At 43.9% G+C, this 26,355-nt stretch overlaps 1 protein-coding gene across 1 annotated transcript in view; it reads left to right on the top strand.

Annotated features, from left to right (window-relative positions):
* Positions 1–26,355, top strand: part of LOC119652263 (neuronal acetylcholine receptor subunit alpha-7-like) — a 222,585-nt gene that overhangs the window by 92,229 nt on the left and 104,001 nt on the right. The window contains exon 3 of the mRNA XM_038056244.1: positions 22,300–22,439. Coding sequence (XP_037912172.1) covers positions 22,300–22,439 — 140 coding nt within the window. The remainder of the gene's footprint in view (positions 1–22,299; positions 22,440–26,355) is intronic.

Here is a 26,355-nt window from a genome sequence, read left to right as displayed (position 1 = left end):
ACTTAATCCGATCATCATGTTTGTAACGACATTCTATGCATTTTCTTGGTCGACCTGTCGCGGGGCCTGTCACCAAGAGAGATCAGGTAGGATTTAGCCTAGTGGAATAACTCCAACTATACTCTATTTATCTCTTTCCCTGATCTCAGCATTTTATTTTTGTTTTACTGAGGATAGTACAGAGTACGTTGCCTCAAACCCTCCTCCTTTACCTGGGCTTGGGACCAGCATACTATGTTAATAGCATGGCGGAGTTTGGGGCGACTCTGTTACAAACTGGTAACTCGAAAAATCGGGGCTCTACGGAAGCCCTGTTCATTTAAGGCCGAGCAAACGGACCGCATTGTAAAGGCCCTATTCCCTGCGCAACCCACATGACGTCCGCGTGGAGAGCGCAGAGAACTGTCCACTTTCTCTATAAAAGAGTTGGAACAGGCGGTCCTATCTATGAAAAACAAGAAGGCGCCAGGACCCGATGGTATTCTAGCAGAGGTATACAAACTGGTATTCCAACACCGGCTAGACCTACTGCTCGGCGCATTCAACGGTTGCCTGAAAGAGGGCACTTTTCCTATGTACGCTTGACACTGCAGGAAAAGTGCACGAAAAGCTCATCAAAAGTAGACTCGCTGAAGCTCGCTGCTGTCATGTCGTGGATGCCGTTCGACGAGCGGAGGCACATAGCTGCCGAATTCGACGGGTGGTGGTCTGTAACACTTGAAGTCAGAAACGCCTTTAATTCCGTAAGATGGAAAGACATTTTAGGCACACGGAACAATACTTTCCACGTGCCGAACTATCTCTTACGGATATTGAGGGACTACCTGAGGAACCACTCCCTGCTCTAGGAAACACTAGAGGATTAGCGGAGGATGGAGATCACGGTGGGGGTAGCACAAGAATCTATCCTATGGCCGGACCTCTGGAACGCTACCTATGATAGTCTATTTAAACTCGACATACCAGAAAAGTCGCGCCTGGTTGGTTATGCAGAAGATGTTGCGACGCTTGTTGTTGTCGAACAGGCACAAAACAGACTCAGCATATTGATATGACTGGTAAGCGGATGGATTAGTACTCATGATTTCAACCTTGCACTGGAAAAACCGAAGTAGTCATTGTGACTAAAAAGAGAATTTTGACCCTGCGTCCGATATCAATCGGCGAGTCGCTAATCGAATCAAAACCAGCGGTAAAGTACTTCGGGGTGACTCTTAACTCAAAGATGAGCTATTTTGAGCAAATCAAAGCAGCAGTGAATAAGACTGCAGCTGGAGTTTCGGCGTTAAGTAGGCTGATGGCAAATATTGACGACGTCTCCAGATGCGTTCAACGCAGTCTATCCTGTTCTACGATGCAGAAGGATGGGTTCACGCACTTGGCTAGAAGATATATCGTAAACTTCTCGCGCATGTACAGAGACGAAGGGCTTTGCGGGTGGCGTTTGCATACCGCACTGGCTCTGAATTGGCCGTGGTGGTGATCGCGGTAGTGATCCCCGTTGCTCTTCTTGCTAAAGAGCATAAAGCCATATACAAGCGTGAAGAACGGCAACGCACCCTAGACGAATTGCAGTTCTCTGGCAAAATGAAACTAGAAGCACAAGGACTGCGCGGCTCGTTGGTAACTTAGGTGCGTGGTTGAATCGGAAGCATGGTCTGACTGACTATTTTCTAACCCAATTTTCAAGCGGGCATAGAGGTTTTCAGTTTTTCCTGCGCAAGATTGGAATGGCATGAACTCCGGATTGTGTGTTTTGCAATGGAGTTATGGGCGACGCTCATCAAATTTTTTTTTTCTTGAGGAAGGCGTGATGGGATTCGTCAGCAGCTCTATTTAAACACAGGGGATCTCTCTCCAGATAAGACTGTCGAGGAGATGCTGAGGTGTGCTGACAGGTGGAGCCAGGTTGTCCATTACGTTGGGGTCCTTCTCGTTGCTAAGAAGATAGAGTTCGACCGGTGGAGGAGCCGGATGGCAGGGGGTTGAAATGACACTTCCCTTCCTGCTCTCCTCTCCCGTTGGTGAAAGGAATTCCCTGATTTGAAGGCTTCGCAAGGCGGGAGAGTTCGGGGACCATCCCGAAGTAATGTGACAAACGGTTTCAGGTTAGCTCTCTGACAATGGAGTGGTGTTTAGTTGGTAGTCTGACGACGTACCGGGAGCTGTATTCTGCGCAGTCTACTGCTTGATCCCAGATCTTCTTATAACAAGTGCCAGAGGAATGGATAATTTTGATGGTGGAGTTGTGTTCAATATTCGTGTTTGGCGATCAGAAGGATAGCCCTACTGTTGCTCTTACTTTGTCCAGCCCAAGAATGTTTAATCTCAGTCGTTGGGATTTGCTATTAAATTTGGAAAAAACGAGCATTCTTGGGAGTGTCGGCCCCATTATTTAGAGCACAATATAGCATGAACTGAGTTACTATCGAGTGTCTACTCTTAGTAATGCAGGTAGATTTCGAGCTCTGCGAAGGGCACGTTGAAAATGTCTGCGCTACGTGTGTTATAAGACGCAGGACGGCAGGTGATATCGTCAGCGACAGAGCAGTCCATCAGACCCGAGGAAAGTTTAAAAAATGTACATAGATCCAGTTAGGACCTACGCTGTTCTAGGAAGGGAAGGTTCAGAAAGCGGAGAAGCTTTTCTTAAAGAAGAGGGGACGGGTGAATTTACGTTGCACATTTTCAAGGGCAAGACAATCACAGTTACGGAAGAGTGACCAGCTCACCGAGCAATACTCGAGGGTATTCCTCACGAGGGAATTGAAGAGAGCTTAGGAGGGTGGGATGGAATCAAAATCAGAGGAGGAGCGAAGTATAAAGCCTGACAATGTTGCTGCTCGATTGATGACATCGAGGGGAGGGGTGTCAAAGCGGAGCTTATTATCAAAAGTGACTCCGGGGTCTTGAGTGGAACTTAAGCAGGATAAGGAATGCCTGGTAAGAGAGTAGGAGAAAGAAGTGGGCGAGAATTTTAGGGAGTAGCAAATAGAGTGATAATTTCTTACGTTTTGCACTAAACCATTAGTCGAGCACCAACGAACCAAAGTGTCCAGGTTAGCTTGAAGGGAAACACAGTCCATAGGCGACGATATAGCGGAAAACAGCTTAAGGTCCTCTGCATAGAGCAAACGGGGACAAGTAAGGAAGGGAGGAAGGTCGTTAATAAAAAATAAAAATAACAAAGGAGCCATAATAGATCCCTGTGAGACGCCAGAGGAGGGAGAGAAGGCGCGGGAAGTACTGCCATCAAAAGAGACGCGGCAGGAAAGGTAAGAGGCAAGCCATAAAACAAGTGGTATGGGAACGTTTAGAGACGAGAGTTTGGATAGAAGTATCTTGGTATTTACAGTGTCGGAGGCTGTAGTGAAATCAGTCTAAATGGTATGTACTTCTTGCCGTGAATGTAGACATTTGGCGACAAAGTTGGTAAAGTCAAGCAGGTTGGAGGCAGTGGACTTACGTTTAACGAAGCCGTGTTGCTCCTTCACTATATGTTGGTTAAAGTGGGCAGACAACCAGTCGCTGACATACCTTCCCAGGATTTTCGAACAGGAGGAGAGGAGGGAAATGGGACGGAAATTCTTGGCAAGCGTACGATCGCCACTTTTGTGTATGAGGATGATGAGAGCCTCTTCCCACAAGCCGGGAAAATGATTCTCTTCGAGGCCTTTGTTGAAAATAAGTGATTGGGGAAGGGAGTTGGACTTACCAGTTTTGAGCAAAAAGAGGTTTGGGAGACTATCGTAGTCAGGTCCGACATTGGCATCAAGTTTGCCAATGAGGTATTCGGCAAGGATAGGGGTAAGTAAGGGAATGGTAGGCGATGCGGGGCAGGCTACAACTACTATCGGGAGGGATTCGGAGGAAGGAGAGGGAACATGGACTGACGAAAAGTAGCGGCAGAGTAAATCACAAGATAGTTGGGAGAGTTAGCTGAGGAGCCAGAGAATTTAATGGACGGAGGGGATAACTGGACTGGTCTGCGGGAGTTGCGAATGTGGGACCAGAAAGGTTTCAGGTTTCCGCGCTTTACTGAGTCTTCCACACTGGTCAAATATTGGTTTCTGGACTTACATATTAAGGATTTGGGATCTGATGATGATGATGGTGATGTTGTAACCACGAATTGCGGGTATAGGATTGGGCATCAAGTATCTGTTGACTGACTTTTGTGGTCCTATCACTATTTTCTCCTACTTGTTCTGACTGCCAATACTTTTTTAATTTATTTGGCTTATGAATCGAAAAGAGAGGCCTCTTGAAATTGCAGTTTTCATAAATGGGCTTACATTGCTCGGAAAAAAATTCTTTCAGTCGTTGGATTAATAAATTCTTCACTAATAGCCTTCCGAAGCAGTATTCACCAAGTTTGTACGTTTATACTATGCCCTTTGTCGGCTTCCACTCAATTTCCACAAAAACCAACATAAATCCCAACGTTGAAATTCAATTCATCCTTTCAATGAATCACATACAAAAGCATTGCTTCCCTGACCTCCTCCATCAATTGCTACTCTCTGCTACTCTCTACTGCTAGAGTCAGAAAAAAAAATCCTGGGAAAGGAAGCTATTTTCCTCAGGATAGGTAATTGAATTATTTGAAACGTAGAATGGAAAGAGCTGGAAGGGAAACCGATTTACAACAAACTATTACCTGATGCGGTTCAGGAAGGTCAGGAGAATGGAAGAGCGGGAGCCGAAAAAAAGTCTTTGAAAACTGAACCAGTGAATAAAGGATTCGATGAAGGAAGCTGGTGGAATCATTACCCGACAGTGCTCGTTGATTTCAGCTAGGATGGACTCGAGGGAAAGCTGTGCACTAAAATACAACTACCGAGACTATTTTTAGCTACTTGCCTTGGTCACTGAATCCTGTGGAAGTCGACCAAGAAAATATGAGACGTGAATTTTCTTAGCACATGGTATCGACGCTCAGTCGGCACGTTTGATGGAAACGAACTTCATGTTGCCGGAGAGCCAGGAATATGGGGCTTGTGATGTTAAACGGATGGAAGGACTTGGCATAGAAGGATGTGGAGGGCAGTGTCGCCAGTTGTATAATGTAGCGTAATTTGCAGTGTCGACAAAAATTCCAGCGATGTTGCTAAGCAAATGGCCCAAATGCAAAAAATTACCCATGAAAGGATGGGAGTTGGCTTCCTGCTTTCACAGACTCTGAGCACATGAATACCAAGTCCTCACTATAAATGTATTGAAGATAAATATTTTTCGGAAAGTATTCATAGAATTGAAATTCAGTTTTTAGGATCTATTCAGAAAATGCTATTTTTTACAGCAGCTCAAATTTTACAGAATCCATTGATTCGAATGGATCCTTCATTCATGGCAGTGTTTTCTACGAAAGTCCAAATGACGGAAGGAAAATAATTTATGTTGAATACTGCTATGTTCCCTTTTCAATAAACAAGAACCAAGCCATAATCCCACACATACACACGAACAAAATAACGATTCATGGAAATTCCACTTCCTTCCTCGTTCGAATATTCAATGAATTTTCCATCCTGCTCAAGAGTAGATTATGTACAAACTACCCGGCCAAGTTCCATAGCGTAGCTCCGGCAGCTACTATATCCTTGCAGGATATATGCAGAGTCCTTGCACAGAAAGGATCAGATCGTCGTCGGACGTTTTCCCGGGCTTGAGTGGCATGTGATTTAATAATTGGATTAGCCTAATTTCAGTCGGGACATTGCAGATGCAGGCAGGCAACAGCAGCTGGGGTAATACCGACCACTGTAGTTGCGGTGACTCGCAAGCTTCCCAGACGTCTATCAAGAAAACCAGTCAAGTTTGTGATTAGATTTCAGCCTTTCTGATGCTTCCTCGGCAAATTTAATAGCCGACTCAAAAATTGCCATTAAATTCGATTTGCCTACGTCGCCCATTGCGCTTATTTTTCGTTTAACGAATTCCCATTATGGCTGCAAACACTTTATTGCATCCATGGGATGGGATGGAGCGAAAAGACTATCAATGTTGGCTCGTCGACTCAATTCCTCATCCAATTACCAGTCGATGCGTTGTATAATAAATTAAAGGAATGTTATCGAAGAATTCCCTGCGGGAGTTAGCATTTAAAGCTGGGATGCACTGGTGAGAGCCCTGGAGCGAGGTGTGTTGGTGATTCCAATCAACCGGAACAGCACAACCAGGAAGCTCATTGGTGACACCGTGTAACCTCTTTTCATTGATTCCTCCATTCTGCAGTAATGCTTACATATTGGAGTCCTCCTTTTGTAAATTCAACTAATCCGGTTGGTTACTCTTCCCTTTATCGATCCCACTTCTCCGAACCGTTTTCACTTTTCCACTCTTCTGGAGACCGGCGGTATTCCACCCGAAATTCAATTATCGGGTAAAATGGAGCAGTAATTAAACATGACGGTCATTTTATGAGTGGAAAATGGTTTCTGTTCAGTTCCGGTGGAGGATGACAGGGCAAACGAGAGGAAGTGGGGGCCGATGCTGCTATTGCTTTTAGACGAAGTATCATTCTGATGAGGGCTGAATGGAGGTTCTTGTTTGCAGGTTTAAATATAGAGACGACAGGCTAAAAATGAACGACACATTGCCAATGTCTCTGGAATCATTTTATGGCATTTGAGAACAGTCAGTAACTGGATACTGAACTTAGTAAGCATAATTGAATCTGGATCATTTTATTCTTCCGCTGGCTGGATAATAGGGAACCTAACAATTCTGCATGTTATCGTGATAAAAAGAATCTAGCAATAACTTATTACAACAGCCAAACTGTTAAAGTTGTGGTGAGGTGGTGATACTCATTCAACTAGCTCTCAAATCATCAGCTTTAATTCTCTGCCTGTTTTTCAGCCCCAATAATTGTGTTCTTCCTGCAGCTGTGTTACTATGCGAATTAAGTGGAACTAAAGACAATCAGTTCTACCAAGAACGTGTATCCATCAGAATCTGTAAAACCTTTGCTGACAGTATCCTGTCCCATTGAATCGAAAAAAGTGGTATAACCCAACAAAACCAATATTCAAAAGTAAGATTTGCTTCAGTTTAGGGACTTCAAGGCTCTACATCAAATATATAACGTCCCGCAGATTCTAAGTTTCACGTTGAACTTTCGTCATCGGGTCTTCTCGGTAGTTGCAGTCTCAGGACACACTAAGGACCTAAACATTGAAATCGTAGTTACGAATGGTCAAATTAGTTCTGACGAAGGAAAACACGACTAGCGCATGAATTATGCTTTATTTTAGTGGTTTATATGGGGTTGTCCTAAACCCCAGTGTGAGGTGTAGCAAGGCGGGCACACTTAGTCGTCATTGCTGGGTTTCTGCCCATATACTTCAGCACACTCGCCCCTAGCACAACTTTCTCAAAAACTTGCACCCTTTCTCCACTGTACTGCGCCACTTAGCTCCAGGGTGTCTACTAGTACCTTTTGGGATAGTAAGCTCCATTGCATAGCACTAGTCATGTAATTTATTGGAATTTCTCAAGACGTGACCTATCCACTGCCACTTCTACCTTTTCGGCATCACCTCTACCGGGGTTTGGCCCACACGAAGAGGGAGTTTTTCATTTGACATCGTCTCAGATGAGACTATCTAGATGAAAGTCGGTAAAACTTTGGAGTTACTTGAAGCAATAAGGGCCACTTTCCATATGCCGCCACACCTATGTAGGAATGCGAAGAGGATACTGACACTAAATAATGTCAACACCATGTTAGTGTTAAGACAGTTGCGTCCCCAGATTTTGAGTAAAGCGATGAATTTAATGTTTATCCATCGAGTGACATCTAGTTCAGTTTCTAAGTGGGCAGAAACCAAGCTTCGTAGCTATCCAAATTATGCAGTATGCAGATGTCATTAGAGTAGTCGAGATATTTAAAAAAAGATGATATAGTCAATTGCACCATCGTATCTTCCTCTGATAAACGCTGTTAATTTCCCCGAAATGTCCCTTCCGCGCAGAACGTCCGAAAAACACTTCTTGTAGACGTTGTGAAAATTCTTCTTCAAAACTAAGAGGAGCAGGTGTAGCGCAACCGGTCGCTGCAATAAAAAAACGCACACCCGGCCCCGCCCCCCCTCTAGTATTTTGTATCAATCTCCAATGTAATCTTGAGAGAGTAGATTTCATCACATGGCGTAACCCGCTATACAATTGTCGCCCCTCCTTAATGTGTGACCTGTCGACTACCACTTCCGTCTTCCAATCAGCGTATGATAATACCAGACCAGCGTACTCCGATGATACCACACAGACAGGTGTTGATACATTTAGCAATACAGAAAGAACACTAACACAGAACAGTCTCAACTTGATCTTGGTGTTATAACTGCATTTACAAATTTTAGACAAGACAACGAAAGCGCTATTAACGCGTCGACAAGATCGAGTTCGGTACCATTGTTGGCACGCTTCCTAAATATACAAATTTATTGAGCCTTTCGATGCTCTGCTCACTAATGCAGATAGGAAAAATGCGATGACCCGTCAAACTGACAGCCTTCGTTTCGTTGGTGTTTATCTTCAGTCCAACCCAACTTGCACTCTTTATAGATCTCGAATCATTTCTCCAACTTCTATGACCATATCGGAGAACAAACAGATTTCATCGGCATAATCAAGGTGTTTGGGGAACTATATCATCTTTCATTGAAGTCCATGAGAAGGTTGCATGAAGAACGTCACCGATAACAATAGAAAATCATATCGGTGGAAGGATGCATCCCTGGCGTGCTCCACTTTCGTCCACAAAATTCTCTGAGATTTTACCTCGTTTCAGCATGTGATATTCTGCGCCATTATCGATAATAGATATTAGTTTCTCTGTAATGCCCCTCCCGCGTAGAGTACGCCAAATACACTCCCTGTCCTCTTTATCGTAAGCTTTCTCGAAATCGATGAAGAGCAGGTGCATTGGAGATCTAAACTGCGCGTGCTATTCCAAAATTATCCATAGGGCAGTGTTATGGTCAATGCAGCAAGATCCGGAAAGGAAACCAGCCTGCTCGCTGTCGATCAAGCTTCCGAGATGCTCTTTGATTATTAGTTCTTATCTTTGCAACGGCAGAGAGCACGCAGATACCACTCCAATTGTTACATCAAAGCGATAGCTCTTCTTTTGAATCTTAACGATCATCCTCTTCTTCCTTCCGTACGAGAGGAAGTAGTAGATCTGTAGTAACTGCAGGGGCAGCGATAAACAACTCTGCAGGAAGACCGTCAAGTGCAGCGGTTTTACTCCGTTTGAGTTTATTGATGGTCTCCTCCACTTGGCGTAACACTCCGTATCCTTATATAACGGTGACTAACCATTTCATCCACAACGAGGAGGAACTTCTTGGGAAATGATACGGCTTCAAACCCCGGTAAAGTGTTCTTTCTACCTCTTCAGTTGTTCCTCATCGTGGATGAGAAGTCGGTCATTGACGTCTTTCACAGGACCGTCGGAAAATTTGCGACCACATGGAAGCTCTTCCGTGATGCAGCATACGCTCTGAAATGATTGCGTCCTGGGGCATCTTCCTTTTCCACGACCACCGCAATAGTAAATTCTCTCTTGTCACGGTGCATACTACGCTGCACTTCCTGGGATTTCGCCCCATACCGTAGTTCGATTGCGTCATGTCCGCCATCACTCACAGCGGTCAACAAAGGCGTTCATCTGTGTGTTCATCGATCCTCTTCCAGTATGTCTCGGTCAGCCAGAGCTTTTGACACCGCTTTGGGTATAGCACCCGAGAAAAAAGCGCAATGCTTATCGACATTCTCAATGGGTTATTCAGTTCATCCGCGTCCGATGGCAAGATAGTTTTCCGCAATCGAGCCACAACTGGATCATAAAAGCGGTCTATGTTGAACTTAGGGGGCCGCAGCTCATCGACCATGCGAGAAATGGCGAACGCAACGCGCAACCGAACGTGAGCGATCATCAGATGGTAAACCCATTCGAGGTCGATGTCAGTGCCTCTCTTGTTGCGCACATCCAGTAGACAACTCCTAAATCGTTTACTGATCGCGAAGTGGTCATTTTGATCGTTCGTACGATATCGGTCAGTTGAAATAAAATTGACTTTACCGTAGGCCCTGTGCTTCAACAATGTGCCACCAATGGCACTCAGGTCACCCATCACGATCACAATATCACCTTTAGGAAGTCTTCTCTTAGCTGCGTTTAATTGCTCATAGAAAGCATCTTTCTCTGCTGCACTTATGCTTCCAGGGTGCAAAAACACATTGCCATAAGTGTGGCCAGAGTGAGAGGAATACTCTCCATGGTCCCCCCATTTTACTTCCCTTAGGCTCAGAATGTCGGAGAGAGTCAGTATTGTGAGGACCCTCGTTACCGATATCGAGGAGTGTGCGCACATTGTACCCTTTTTTGTGAGTGAGGTGAAATTTTACCCATTGCACTCGAATTCCGGAAAGTTTAGGGGGTTTATACCCACTGAAATGGCCTGAACTTCGCATGTTTCAGTCAAATGTTGAATCAACCATTCCGTTTTTTCATCGTCATCACCTTTGTTTGTTGTCTCTCTATTTTGTTATCTGGGTTCGAATCCCATTGTCCATAGCTTTTGCGTTGTCCCGCTGCTGCAGGCTTATTCCTAATAAAACTGAAATGTAGACTCACTGAAAATCAAACAGAAAAAAATTTAATACGAAAAAGGGGCTCTGTCGATGACCTATAATCCACAAAGGCCCCTTAGCGTTCCATAAAGCTGGGCTCATGCAGGGGACATAATTCTCGTTTTAGCTTCAGGTCTTCGCTTAGTGACCCACCTGCTATTAAGGATTTTTCTCGGGCGTTGCTCGGCAAATTCCACCGAAATGTTTGGGATCGAGCACTCGCAATGGTTACTCACGCTCTATGGATTCTCCCACTTCCTTGGCCTTTGCCTTTTGTGTGAGACATTCAAGATGTCGGTTTACTAGAGAGCACATAGGCTGTAGACCTGAAATTAGAGCCTTGTGAACCAGAAGCCCCTGGACACCAGATTGTGTACGATCTGTTTGGTGCTTACAGTGTTTAGGAATTAAAACTCAACGCTGTCTCTATCGCTAGCAGTGCGACTTGTTCCCTTCTTCAGCGCCGGGTGTAAACTGGCTGATGTGAATAAATCAATTAATTAATTATATCTTATAGAAACCTAAATAAGGAGGAGTTTCAATTACCTAACTTGGAATTTAGTCTAGCATTTACAGGTTGCCTGCTCATCCACGGGCTTTCATATGCCCATAACAATGTGGATTTTTACATCTGCTTAAGCACCTTCACATTGTTAATACCTATATAGTGCCCTTCCTCAATCCTATTCTATTCTTTGCTTCTTCTCGCTGTTTTTGCCTGCCTTAGATGTTCTGTGAATTTTATGGTCACCAATCTTTTAGTTCGTCTGATATAAACTTTTGGTCATTTAAAGCAAAATACCATTTCTGGTATTTGTTGTGGATCTTTCTCATATGCCACGTTTCTTTTTAGATTAAATGGCCTACTGGATCCCGTGACAAGGATATCAAATTTTTTGAAAATCCTTACAGTGTTCTCTATGCGAAGTGCGATGTTTCTGCTTTTCGCACGTGTTCTACTGCTATCTATGTTCGCCTGTAGAAGGAAATGCGGTCCAGCATTTCCAGTTCCATCAGCCCGTTTTTAGCACCTTTCCTTGCTTCCTTCTGGAGGAACGACGCCGGCCTCATATGCTTGACCACTGCCGTGGTGAGCCCTTCTTCTTCGGCCCTAGCTAGGACACTCGACTACATTTCCACTCGGTTCAAGACCAAATCAAACTGCTCGGATCGAATGATTTTGACTGGGGTTTTTGGCGAGACATGGACACTGCAGAGTATTGAGGTTACCTTCACCGAACTGTCAGTCACGTCACTTTGTAAGGGTTCCTCTTTATTTGGGCGCCTCGGGGTTACATCCGGTGCTTCAACCCATGCTGCCTCTATCGTATTTTCATGCTGCGCCCAAACGAAGTCAACTCTTCTTCCTTCCGTAATATTTCATCGATTTTTTTCTTATTTTTGTTCTCCACGGGAATTTCATCAGCACATCGTGTGCAAGGGGGCGAGCTGTAATAATCAGGAATGGGTGTACCCTCGAGGACAAAGCTCCTACTTTAGTTCCCTGAGGCCTGATCTACGCTTAGTTGATCCCGGAACTCGCAGGGGCACTACCCGGCCAGGGTTCCGAAATAGCAAGGTCCTGATACACGCCACAACTACTATGTACCTTCGCAGAGCTAGACTCACATCACCCTATCGACGTCGGCAGTGAGGTGTCGACGGCTCTGGGGACTTCCAGTGTATCCCTACGTGTACCAGTTATTCACGGTTCGCTGTTCACCGAAAGGCTTTCTCAAGACTGCTATCTCGGACGGCCAGCTAGGCGGGCAGAACTACTTACTTGGGCACCTCAGGGACGTACCTCCTCGTATCGTGAGCGACCCATTAAAGATCGCTGACGATCCTGAAGTTCTATTACTCGGGATTATTAAGGAGAGGAGTAGGTTGCGGAGTGTCATAAGTGCGAAGAAGAAGATCACGATTGGAAGCCGAAGCATATGGCAGGACATTTTAGTCAGCATCACACCCGTTGCCCAGTTTTTCAGGGTTAAGTGCGGGAGGAATGTGAGAGCAGCTTAAATTGACGTGGACTCAAGAATTTTCTTCAATCAAGCGCAGTAGCGTTTTCTCAACCTCATTAAAAGAAAAATGATTCAGCTGGGAAAGTCTAAAGGGTCAATGTTTATGGTGGAGGAAAGGACTCGCTATTCGCTAATACCCCAGACATCAGCAAGGGATATTGAATTACTGGACTCCGGCGCAAATCACCAGTTATCAGCTAGAATCAAGGATTACAATTTGCTAACTGGTCGAGGCGGTTCCCTGCCGGAAAATCTGATGATGTAATAATTTTCGGAATTAAAGGGTTGGTAAGGACAATGGAGAAAACCCCCGTATAAGAAGTAGAGAGGCTGTTATAGAATGAGACGATGGATACCCAGAGGGGTTTGAAAGGTTTAGTGGGCAAAAAGAGCTGGATTCAGTGGATAAGAAGAGCTGGATGTGAGAAATTCGTGGTAGACTAATACGGTGGTTAGGCGGGTGTTTTCTCGGAATTGGTTAAAGTTGGAAAGCAAAAAGTTTTGTTTAGTTGTGTTTGCTATATTTTTAACGTGCAAAAAGGGGTGAACAATAGTCGATTACTTTTCAGATTCATTTGTTGTTTGAGGATATGACAAACTAACAAGTTTTTAAACTCTCTAGTGCTAGATAGTGACAAGTTTCATAATGTGGACAATGACCCGATTACGATTGTGCTGATTGTGAATCAAATCTTTAATCGCAGATGCCTCTTCCTTTACTCTGGTCCACGTGGTTTTATTTATCTCCACTATTGACTGGATTTCTTCGAATACTTCTGTAGGATCCATTCTTGACAGACTTTCTTCAAATGTTACTACGGAATGACGTGGGCTCACTTGCTGCCATTTTCAGTTACAATATCTGGCAAAAGGAGAGCACCTTCAAACAGTTCGTTACACAATATTCAAACGTACTAATGTGAGCTCAAATCAAAATAAATAACTGAGATGGGTTTATCGATAAGCCTAATACTCCGTTGTAAGGAAAATCCATTAATGGAACTATAAAATAAGCCTTTCATGCGATTGAGCCTAACAACACAGAAACAAGGATTTGGATTGAAGGGAATGCATTCTAACAACTCCTAATGCCAATGGAATTTGCTTTGTTGGATCGTATATCATAGAGTTCTCTTCTTACTTGACCATTTAATTGAATGATATTAAATTCTACTACGCTTGACAATACATCAATTATTTACCATGCGGCTTCTGACATCCTCCCGTGAAATATTAATTCATTGGTATCTCCAAGGATTAGCCCTTTTGCTTGGATAGCTACAAACGAGCAGGGAATTTGAAAATAGATCCAGCTAACTGCAGTGTATAGACCAACTAAGTCCACTCATGTAATTGAAAACATCATCTTCCCTAAAATGGTGTTTTACAATATTTACATCCCCTACTAGAGAATCGATCCCCTAGGAAAAGCTACTTTCATAGGAGGAAGTTTATCTGGGAATGCAAAGTGGACTTTAATTCAATTGAGGACACTTATTTCCATCAAGCTAATGTAATGTACTACTCCCTTCTCTTTGAAGGGTTCAGACCATAAAATTTTGGAATCTCTAGCGGATTACTCGTACTTTTGGTACTCTGGTGAATGCAGAGGAACTTAATTTGCGAAAATGAAAAAATCTATTCAGTTGTGTATAATGAATACCCACGTATGCATATGACAGTTTGCGAAGAAAATGAATTAAAATTTACGTGATTGAGTAATTGAAATAATCCCTCTTTCCTGATTTCATTTCCTTTCTTTGAAAAAAAAATTGGTCCTATCTTTTGCGCATTTGGAGGTCCTTTTGTGAAATCAGGACCGACCATACCCACTATGAAACTTTTGACTGCTAGGAGTAGTTACTGTTGAAATATTACCATAATATAAACTTTCCCTGAATGGTATTACTCAATAGAATTTCCTAATTTCAACGCCATCATCCGTGAGAGTTCAAAGAAGCCTCTTGAAGAACTAAATGTGATGACCCTCCGAAAAACAATATGGGAAAACCACCCTCACCACTTTTAGAGACCAGTGAACAAAAGCCGGTGAGGATTTTGCCATAGATTCAAGTTGTACCACTTACGACCAACACAATCTAGCCTCAGAGATCATATAGCCTTTGAAAGCAACACCTATTTCTGAAAACCAGATAAAGGATCTGAAATTAACGCATTAAAGGCTTGTTCTGTTGGAAATCATCAATCCTCTTGAACCACTACCACTTCACTTGATCAACGCATATCCCGGAGCATTGTCAATGACTGCAGAAGGAAAAGAATACATCACATGGGCAAGATCATAAAGAACAACATACGGGCAAAGAAGATAGTTCACGAGTAAAACCAGGACACTACATTAAAACAAACAAAAGGAATGCACGTCTTGTTAAAGACAAAGAGGACTAGAGGAATATGATGAGAGGCAAGCTCAAAAATGGCCCATACAGAAAGTTCAGGCCCGATCCCCTACCACAGCTTGTAAAACGGGTGGACAGAGTCAAGATATACCAGTCATGCCAAAGAAACAACCCAAGATCTAGAAGGCAGACAAATAGAAAGGGAAGTCTTTTCCACAGAAATATCATCAGAACATGAAATAGCTAAACTTTTATCCCAGGAATTCCAAAGGTCCTTCAGTTAATAGGGGAACTCCAAGAAGGCAAAACCTTATTTTATTTTAATGCTAAGGCTTCCGTGTATTAAACTTCAAGAAGTGAGAAGTCTAAAATCTCCACTTTCACTCGGGAGGAATAGAAGTAGAAGAGCTAGCATTTTGGAACTTACTATTAACTTACTATTAACAGAAAACTATTGAAGTGGATATCTTCAGGAAAGCAATGGATATCCAACGAGTCATCCCCAGTGCATCGAACCATGCCCATCTGCATAAGGTGGACTCTTTCAACCATATGACCTAAATATCCTTGTAGAGCGTGGTAAAGGCAATAAGGATGAAAGGGCGGGGGGGAGGCAGGGAGCAGAGGGGCATTTTCAAGCAAATCAAAGTAGTGGTGGTGAAGGCTGTAACGCTACTTTCGGCCTTAAATCGGTTAGTCGAAAACGTTGGGCCCCCTATCAGCAGGAGCTCCGGCTGTAGTGTGGGTGATACTGTAGTAGTGGAAGGAGATGCGCTGTAGTGTGGGAAGGAGATGCACTTTGCCACCTATCCCTTAGGAGGGAGATGCATTATACCACCTACCACTACCATTGTGTCTCCAACCCAATTGGGAAAATGAGTCTAGAGGCAGGTACACTGCGCGCTCCACAGCAAACCTAAATCCGTGACTGAACCGAAAATATGGAAAGATTAATTATTTCCTTACCTAGCCCTTGAACATCCATAGACGTTTTCAGTCGTATCTGCATAAGCTGGGTGATAGACGACGCTGACCACACCTTTTTTTTGGAGAAGAGGGGACGGAAGTTGTCAGTAGATCCATGTATATTAAAAGGAACACTTCGGAAATCATAGTCAGAGAAATCTTGTGAAGCCTTGATGGACATTGTGCTCAGGTTCTCTTCTTGTGAAGTAGATTGAGTTCGGTGGGGAAGGATCGAATGGGAGTGTACTCTGTCAACTGGCAACTTCAGTGCTTTCTCTCTTGTTTTTCTCCTATTGATGAAAAGAGCTCCCTGACTTGAAGGCTGCCTTAGTCAGGAGAGCGGAGGGGCTAGCCTGAAGTAATGCATTGAACGATTTCGGCCTTGCTCCCCGATGACAGGGTTTTTAGTAGGTACTCCGAAGGCTTGCCTTTGTGAGAGTCTAACACTCAGGGCGTAACATCATTCACCCACCCCACTTACAAAAAATCTGACAGAGATAATTTTTTATCAGTTGTGTTCGATCGACAACGAATATTTACTATATACTGGAAGGTGTCATCAAATTTTATAACGTGTATAAAAACGGCTAGCGAGAAAAGTTATCAAAAAAACTAAAGCAGAAAAGACAATAAAGTGTGACGGTAGTGAGGAAAATGTCTCTTTTCTTAATGGGAAGCGAATATACAGCAGTAGCCTACAAAAAGCGCCGCGGGAACAGTGACAGTCACACTCCCAAGGAGATGGAGTCGGAGTTAGAAGATATGTCGGCCTCTGAGTCAGTAGCGACAGTTGATACGGAAGCAGAATCACGATCCCGATGGTACCAGCAAGGAAGAACCGCGTCTTTGAAATGCATGAAATCGTAACTCACAGAAAGTAGACGAGCACACTTGGCAAACCGAAGCAATGTTTGGACAAAGGCGAATTCCTGCAGGAAGTGGTCTTTTAAGCAACAGTAGTCTCCTTGGGGGCTACGATATGGACCACCCGAAATTAATACACTGTTCGCCATCGTTACAGGTTTGGTGGCAGCAGCGGCAACTCCAACAATTGCAGTCTTGTCGGGTACCATAATCGCAGCAGGCGCTATACCTGCGACAGCATCCACGTGATGCCATGGGAGACCTCAATCCTTAAACAAAAATTCCGGCGAAAAACTCGAAAAAGAAACTTTGCAAAAGTAGTGATGAAGAGGAATGCCCAATCGAATGGAATAGACCATTCGCGATTTCACCACCTTCCTTCACTTGGCGATCCGTATCCTTCATCGATGCATTTCGGTAACCCAACTGCACTGCCATCATAAATACTGACCAACCATCCCCAATTCATCCCGAATATCTGCCATTTCGCTGAGTAATCCCGTGAAATTCAACTTTCTAGGTACCAATCTTAGATATGATTATTGGCTTTAATAACAACTCCTTTGTCGGTCAGGCTCATAGACACGAGTTAGAATTTTTCCTTGGTGAACAAACCCGGAAAATAGTGTTCCTGTGCGAAATCAGGAGGGACTACCATTATAGGTTTTTATTTTCCAAGTCCAACGTCTTCCGAATCGACGTTCATGCTTTTAAATCCCTCGAGGTAACTATCGCCGCAATTCAAAGCATATTAGGCTTCGTACATATCGTCTCCGTCTATTGTGTCACACAAACTTTTGGTCGCTATCAGATCCTCCTACGGGTAGCAACTCGGCCAGCTGACGATGCACACAACGTCTCCCATTTCAGCCTGGCAGTCTCCTTCATTTTACCTACAATATAAGAAACCACTTTTTCCTTAATCATTGAATTAACAGCAAAACTAGCATAAATATAACCCCAAACACGTACCCATTTCTGGTCCCTGGCATGAGTGATCACAAAGGCGTCATGACCAATATGCAGCTCCCGAACAGAGTCATCATGCAGCCCCGATATGAGCTGACTTTGAGAATGCCAACTGGTAGCTCATAAGCCAAACCTTGGGATCCTTCCTATATCCCTCAAAAAAGTTTGTTCATCGAATGAAAGACAGCATAGTTCGTGAGTATATGAGGTATTGCAGCAAATATCCGACGAACTAATGCTGATATATACCTTCAATTATTGGATTTCATATCCCATAAGAAAGACATTTTCAATTCAATTAATATTTTCCGTCCTCTTTTGGTAATCCTTATTCGAAGGACGCACACTTCCCCGCACGTGAGAAGTGCATTAAAATCTTCCCCTTCCTTAAGAAAAGCGAAAATCTCTTGCTTGTTGATAGCAACATCTTCATCTTCTCAATATCCGCAAAATGAGGAGGTCATTAGATTGAACATACCCATTTTACCATTTACACCAATATCGTACTCGGAACTGATTCCAAGACCTGAATAATAGTCTGTCTTCTTGGTGTACGGAAATTTGTCAACCCGTATGGCAGGGGGGATTTGTCTGAAACCTGAAAAACACTTTTGTTTTGCACCGGTACCTCTGAAAACTAATATTCAGCTTCCGAGGTGGGCGGTAATGACATAGTGTTGTGGCAATCTCAGAAGGCTCCGCCCTATCGGCAGCCCTCTTATCACTATTCATAGCGAGTAATTCTGAGAACGCTACGATGTCTCAATGGTTTACACTTCCTGGAAGGAAATTGTGTGCGGTCACCATCGTCTGAATATTTGGAACTTGCCCGTACTTTACAAAGTGGAAACTTACTCTTAACGTTTACAAGGCATTGAGCTGTATATATGGTAGCTTGGTAGCAATTAGCGAGGACTCAAAAACTCTATTACAGTCTGGCGAATATTGAGGTAGAATGCTTTATATGCACCAAAGTGGGAAATTAATTTTCTGCAGAAGTATTCGTGCGTCTTTCTGAAATATTCAGCGAAGCATAGAAGGCCTTGCAGTTAGCCTTCAGAGTCAGTACAGTTCGTATCAGTCTTCCGAGTGAGCGGGCATATTCGAATAGTGCTCTGGTGATTAAATCGAAAGATGCGAAGTGAAGAAAAGTGTGATTAAGTGCCCCGCGTTCTTTAGCACAGGTATTACCAAGTCGACGACAGGTCACTGTCCTCCTAAGGGTTGGATCCTGACCCCAAAAGGATCCACTTCATTGAGAATATTTAGCGTGAAGCTCAATCGCTCTGCATGAGAGGCGAGAAGAGCAGCCCCACTCACCCATACAAACATTCGAGCCCGAAATACTTCAAACTAGAGGAATCCCAGCGCTAGCTACGGGCCCATTCCCTCCAACTGTGGTAACAACAAGAGCCAGCGACAATACTGCCTCACAGCCTTCCGCACATCATGCAAAAATAGCTGCCACAAACGACGCGAATGGAAGTCAGGAAAATTTCCCTCCCCTAATAATCTGGGCAGACCCCGCGACGACAAAAAATATTACAAATAAAATTCTTTCCTCAATCCTCAACAATGTCGCCGTAAAGAAGGCCTCAATACACTTCAACCACGCCCTTGCCACATCCCCATCCCCATTATGAATCCGCCAAAGCTATTCTAAAAGAAGCCCATTAATCTAGCTCTAACTGGACTAGACTGCACTTATACTCCTGAAGAAATACTGAATGAGCTACACCGTCTCGGCGTCTTTGAAGCCACGAGACCTTCCTCACGAAAAGCAGAACAATTCCGAATTGGAACGCATTCACCACGCGACTTCGAACTGCAATCTACCTTACCGTTGCCCTATTCCCCTATGCGCTCCCCTTTCTGACCAAACCCGTCCCCAAAACCAAGACACCCTCAAATTCCTCCTACACATTCTACCCAACCTCAACCTTTCTCCTACGCAGAGAAACGTCACCCGCCTGCAACCCTCTTTTGACCTCGACTCCGAGATCAAGACACTTTTCAACATCTCCACCGCCCAACTAATTTCACAACTGACCACCTTTCTTCCCACGTACAATTCCCTTTCCTCACCTATGAAGAAGAAGCTTGCTCTCCTCTCCTTCCTCTGCCAAGTGTTCCCCAGAAATGTCCACTAAAGTAGTATTGTTGAACATAAACTTAGTAGTTAGTCGACAGACAGGACACAAACTGTCGAACTTCCTTAACATCCACAGACCCAATCTATGTTTCTGTCAGTACATTTTCCTACCCCATGGAAAAAATCCCGTGGCGTCCCTGTCTTTTAAGACAACCATTTGCCTCTTCGGACAGCCCCCACCCTATCTCCTTATCAAAACCACCTCGAAAATTACCGAGCATATCGTCCATGATATTGTGCTCTTTCATATCCTCGACCATGACATAACCTCCGCTTTCCAGTTCGCCAACAAGCAAGACCACGGTACCTCCTACGCCATATTAAAACCGACATCCTCCCCGTCCAGAAAGCTTTCGATGCAGCTTGGCACGAAACTCTTCCGCACCTTCAAATTTGATCGGCGATCTCATGTCCGCATTAACGAAACCCTCCGACCCTTATGTCCCTTCTACAGATATCCCACAAGAATCAGCACTACCAGGAACCTTATTTTCCCTTTTTAAGGTTTTGTTTGTAAAACAAAACCTTATTAAAATCGGTTTACTGTCTGTCTGTCTGTCTGTCTGTATGTCTGTCTGTCTGTCCGTCACACGCATTTTTCTCGGAGACGGTTGTAGCGATTGGCACCAAATTTGGTAGAAAGGTGGGAACTGTGAACGCTCACGCATATAGTGAGTTACATCCTTTTACGACGAATTTAAGGGGGGGGGGGTCCCCATACATGCAAAAAAAGGGTGTAAATTTTTTTTTCTTCAAATATAGTCATGTGGGGTATCAAATTAAAGGTCTCGATTAGTACTTTTCGAAGCCAGTCTTAGTTTTGACATTTGTTGAAAAGGTGGGGGGTGCGGGGGGTTGAAAGTGTTCATTTTTTTAACGATCCCATTCTCAGAAACTACTCAACCGAAAAATCAGAAAAAAATCAGGGGGCTGTCACTATATGGTGCCTAGGCTCCGAAATACCCTCCATACCGATGCCTGTTCAAATAAAGTTAATAATAGTACATTACTATAATTTTTAGTAATTGAAAGGAAAACCCCCCTTAAGTTCACCCTAGAATCACAAAATTTTGCAACAATATAGGGTACAGCATAGGGTATGATCCTGCCATTTGGTGCAAATCGCACTATTACTAACAAAGTAATACTAGGTCAAAGCTCGCTTTCTGCAAATTCGAGACTATGAATGTCAATATCACTTGAAAGTGGCTATTTTCACATAATATATGCATATTTTACGTGCTACATGCTAATGGGACAAATGCACACACAAATCTCTTTATAAAAGAAATACACAAAACCTTTCATACCTGAAGCGTTTAGCTTCCGGTTTCCCAACTTGTTACTGTTTATCTCCAACTTTAACACCCTACCAATTCCCCCCCCCTCAAGCTGTCAAAGCTTGTGTTCGCCTGTAGAACACAGGTTGCCCTAGCCCGAATCAACAACACGATCTTAACCCCTAATAAATTCCTACATTCGTAAAAACTCCTCCTCAATCCCAATAAATGTGAAGCCATTGTCTTCCATGGAAGAGCCTCTTTTAACATCATGCTAGCCGACACCCGCAACCTCGAGATCAAAATCGGGGCATCCCCTATTCCCTCCATCCAATCTACCAGGTACCTCGGGGTACATCTCAATACCCGTCTATCTGTCACAAGTAAACTCTATCCTTTCCACTGGGTGGCCGTGTGGCCCAGCTTTAAGAAAGACCCCGCCATCATTCCCAAAGTCAATCTCTTTTGCTAAAAGCAGCTGATTCGACCTCTGTTCACGTGCGGCTTCGTCTCCTACGCCCAAATAGAGCGGCTTTCTTCTGGCTTTCCCTACCCCAGTCCAATCCATTTTCCAACCAAGCCGTCTACGACGATATTAACTACACCCAAATAGGCGTCTGTATTCCTCCTGAATTGCCTTATCTCGGGGTAACGCGTAAAGGGATCTTAGAAGTTCGAGGTTTTTACAAAATGATAACCAGTCCAAGCATGGAAGTCTCGGTATCCAAGTAAACCTACAACTCTTAAAAGCAATAATTGCTTCAAATTCCACTTTGAAAGCTGAATCAGCGTCCAATGCATTATATACTCCTACTATGAAGCAGTCATACCCCTATTTAAAAGTTGGAACAGTTTTGGTACTAAGATTCATATCTAGAAATTCACGAGGAGCTAGAAACAGTTTGAAATATCGCTTCCGTCCTAAATATCCTCTTTGATTTAGCGAGAAAAAGTCAACCCCATTCAAATTTAGTGTTACACAATGACATATTGTAGTCAAGAAAAATTGCTCTTGTAACGAATTCTTCCTTTTTTTGCAGTTTGTATAGCCGGTTATCACGAAAAACGTCTATTGCACGATTTATTGGATCCCTACAACACGTTGGAGCGACCTGTATTAAACGAATCGGACCCATTACAACTGAGCTTTGGACTAACACTGATGCAAATAATTGATGTGGTGAGTGTTTTTTCGATTCAAATCTGATAAAAAGTTTTTCGAAATTGTCCATCCATATTTCAGTCATGTAGAAAGGGTAGACGACTGAGAATGACTGACAAAAGTTATTGCGTAATTAAGAGTGGATCTATAAATTTTGAAAAGGATTTTATTTGCTGGTTTATGGATAGTTGATAGTATTGGCTCGCGGGTTGAAAGTTGTATAGAATAAAACTCTGTGCTATATCGCGACTGGTATACTATGTTTTTCACAGAGTTTCCTGCTAGAAATTACTGGACGACCCCCCAAGTCATAAAAGTTAGTAGAAAACTATTACATTTTTATTTCGTTATACAATTTGGTTCATATAGAAAGAGGCACTATTTCTTTAACATACATGAACATATATCCACGTGGGCTATTAATCAAAAGGACTCCTTAAATAAGACAGAACAGCGTTTTGACTAGTATTTCTAGAGTATTCTGGAAGGTGAGTTTTGAAACCTTTAGATGAAATGAAAATTTTTTATATTCCACGGAAAAATGTAAGAAATACGAACTTCTTCGTCTTTTTTGGAGGTTTAAAATAAGTCAGGAAACCGGAAGCTAAGCGCTTCAGGTATGAAAGGTTTTGTGTATTTCTTATACAGGGTGCGGCAGTATAACTTCCATTTTTAAAATGCGCGCCACTCAGTTAGTTGATGTCATAGCGGAGCGCTAGTGGTCTCGTTCAAGAGGGGATACTGTAAAGTTTTGTCCCGACACGGTTCAGTCGTCATCATGTGTTGGAATAGTGAGGAGCGTGCCTTTGCCGTTGAGGTTTACTTTTCAAGCGGATGTTCGGTTATTGCGATGAAGCCCATTTTCATTTGTGTGGGTCGGTTAACAAACAAAACATGCGCTACTGGGCTGACACCAACCCTCGAGAATTGCATCAAAAGCCTTTGCATTCACCCAAAGTCACAGTGTGGTGTGCAATTTCCTCAGCTGGAATTATTGGTCCCTGGTTTTTTGAGGAAAATGAGGTTACCGTGACAGTGAATTCGGACCGGTATGTAAACATGCTACAGACTTTTTTTTCCCACGGCTAGAAAATTTGGATTTGGGGGACACTTGGTTCCAACAAGACGGTGCAATAGCACACACTTCACTTTGGCTGTTTTGAGGGAACACTTTCCAGAGCGCCTTATCTCAATTAGAGGCGATTTGGAATGCCGGCACGCTCTCCTGATTCTAGCATATTATTTTGTGGCCAGATACTTTCTTTCCAGATATTTGGGTTGAGTAATTTCTGAGAACGGTTCCTTGAAGTAAATGACCCTTTTCGAACCCCCGCACTCCTCCCCTTTGAAACCAATGCCAATACTAATATCAGATTCGGAAATTACTAATGGAGACATTTCCTACATGACTATACTCGGTGAAAGAAAAAAATTGCACCCCCTTTTGCATGTACGGGGACCCCCTCCATTTAAACTCAATATATAACTATGTTATTCACTGCATGTAGTGAAATTCACAGGTCCCACCTTTCCACCAAATTTTTTTATTAATAGGAACAACCGTTTCAAAGATATAAGGTATGACAGACAAACAAACGGACGGACGGACAGACATACGGACAGTAAACCAATTTCAATAAAGTTTTGTTTTACATATAACCTTAAAAATGCAAAAATAGGCCTTAGATCTATGGCGACACATCGGCGGCGGGAATCTAGGCGCCAATATGAGTTCGCCTCCGCCACTGCATTCAATGGCCGCAAAAACAGCTGTCAGGTATGACAGGTTGTCAACAGTCTCTGAAAAAAGAGTTAAGCAAAGCTTTCTCACTTGTTGAATAAGCTGACGATAGGCGACCGTACCCCCAGTCAGTTCTGACGAGAAATGAAGCAGCTGGGGGGGGGGGGGGATAAGGACGGCTCTGAACTGCTAAAGTCTCTCTGGCTGCAACGACTCCCGGAGAGCACCCGCACCATATTGACCTGCGCGGACTCGGGATTGCTAGAGATGTTGTCCGCCGCGGCCGACAAAGTACACGAGGTGTGCACGCACCCTTGGTCGCCGAAGACACAACTCGTGAAATCGACGAGCTGAAATCGATGATGACGATATTGGCTGATGCGGTACCAAGCTCGCTGCGACGGTAGGTACTAGATCTCGATCACAATGACGGTCTGTTTCCCGAAAGGGGTGTTCGAGTAGTCATATGCAGGGACCTCAGTGACCTTGACGGCTTGTTGGTACCATCGGAAATACGGAGCTCAAGCGACTAAATGTACCACCGAAAGCATGCTTAGCGCAACAAAAAACTACTGTCGACGGCTTCCCGAAGCGCAGTACCACGTTGCCTTACAATCTTCCACCCCCTAAGCAAACGTTGCTTCCTGGTCTACATGGGCGCTGAGGTGTCGGTTATCCCTGTGCCCCGTGTGAACGCATTTCGCAAAACCTGCGTTTAGCGGCGGAGAACTCATGTCCCATCTGCATCTATGGCTACAGGCAGGTGGACGTGAGTCTCGGATTTCGCCGAACGTTTTCGTGGCGTTTCATTTTAGCGGACATCAACATCCCCATATTAGGCGCAGACTTCATGTTTCACTATGGGCTGCTGGTTGAGTTGCAGAACAAGACCTTAATAGACCTCGCAACCTCGTTACCGACATCAGGGAAGATTTTTACCTGCCGAGATGACACCCTCTCGATAATTTTCGAGGACGTTGTCGACCATCGAAAGTTTCGTAACATCACTTCGGAAAGTAGTTTCTCCCAGCTGGTTAAGCACGATGCGCAGTACCATACCAATACCACCCGCTCTCCAATCTTCTCAAAGGTGCGAACTCTTTCACCCAAGAAGTTCGCTGTTGCAAAGAGGCGGTTTGAAAATTTGATGAAACAGAGTATCTGCAGATCATCGTTGGTCCTCTCTGCTTCATATGGTCCCTAAGCCAAACTGCGAATGGCGGCCATGCGGCGATTATAGGCATCTGGACGCTCAGACAGTTCCAAACCGATATCCCACACCACATCCATGATTTCGCGCACTCACTAACGAATTGCCGTGTTTTTACGACCTTGGATCTAGCCAAGGCGTACCACCGAATCCCTGTGGCTCCCGAAGACATTCCGAAGACGGTTATTTGCACAACTTTCGGACCCTTCGAGTTCACTAGGATGCCTTTCGGCTTGTGCAACGCTGCGCAGACTTTTGTTTCGTATATATGGACGGTGTTTTGGTCGCTTCCGCTTCCGAATCTGAGCACTTAGAGCATCTCGAGCGCATTTGCAACGTCTCCTTGAGGCCAGACTTACCTTAAACGTTGAAAAATGCAGATTCCTATGGAAGCAGGTGAAATTTCTCGGCCACTTAGTTACCCCTGACGGTATCCAAACTGACGCGGACAAGGTTGAGGCGATTAAGAGTTTTCCACTACCAACCATAGTGAAAGATCTTGGAACCGTTGAGCGTCTTTTCAAAGTAGCTCAACGTAGCTCAACGCAACTACAGCGCCTACGATCGTGAACTACTCGCCGCGTACCTCGCTATAAAATACTTCCGTTTCTAACTTGAGGGCAGGCCATTCACTGTGTTCACGGACCACAAGCTTCTTACATTATCGCTTAGACAAAAGCCCGACAAAGCGTTCCCTTGCCAAATTGGGCACTTGAGCTATATCAACCAGTTTACTTTTGATATGCAACACGTGTCTGGAAAAGACAATGTTGTTGCGGATGCTTTGGCTCGAATCTTGGAGGTTAGAGTTCCCGTCGCGGTCCAATTATACGGCAATCGCCAAGGCACAAAAAGACGACGCAGAGTTTCAGAGCCTGAAGGTAAATTTCAAATATAAATTCAAGGAGTTTCCTATTTTTGGCTCAAACTCTTACTTACTCTGCGAGACTTCAAATAAGGGACCCAGGCCATTCATTCCCGCC

This window comes from Hermetia illucens, chromosome 3, assembly GCF_905115235.1.
Source record: "Hermetia illucens chromosome 3, iHerIll2.2.curated.20191125, whole genome shotgun sequence".
NCBI classification, from domain to species: Eukaryota; Metazoa; Arthropoda; class Insecta; order Diptera; family Stratiomyidae; genus Hermetia; species Hermetia illucens.
This window is presented reverse-complemented; position numbering and strand designations above follow the sequence as displayed.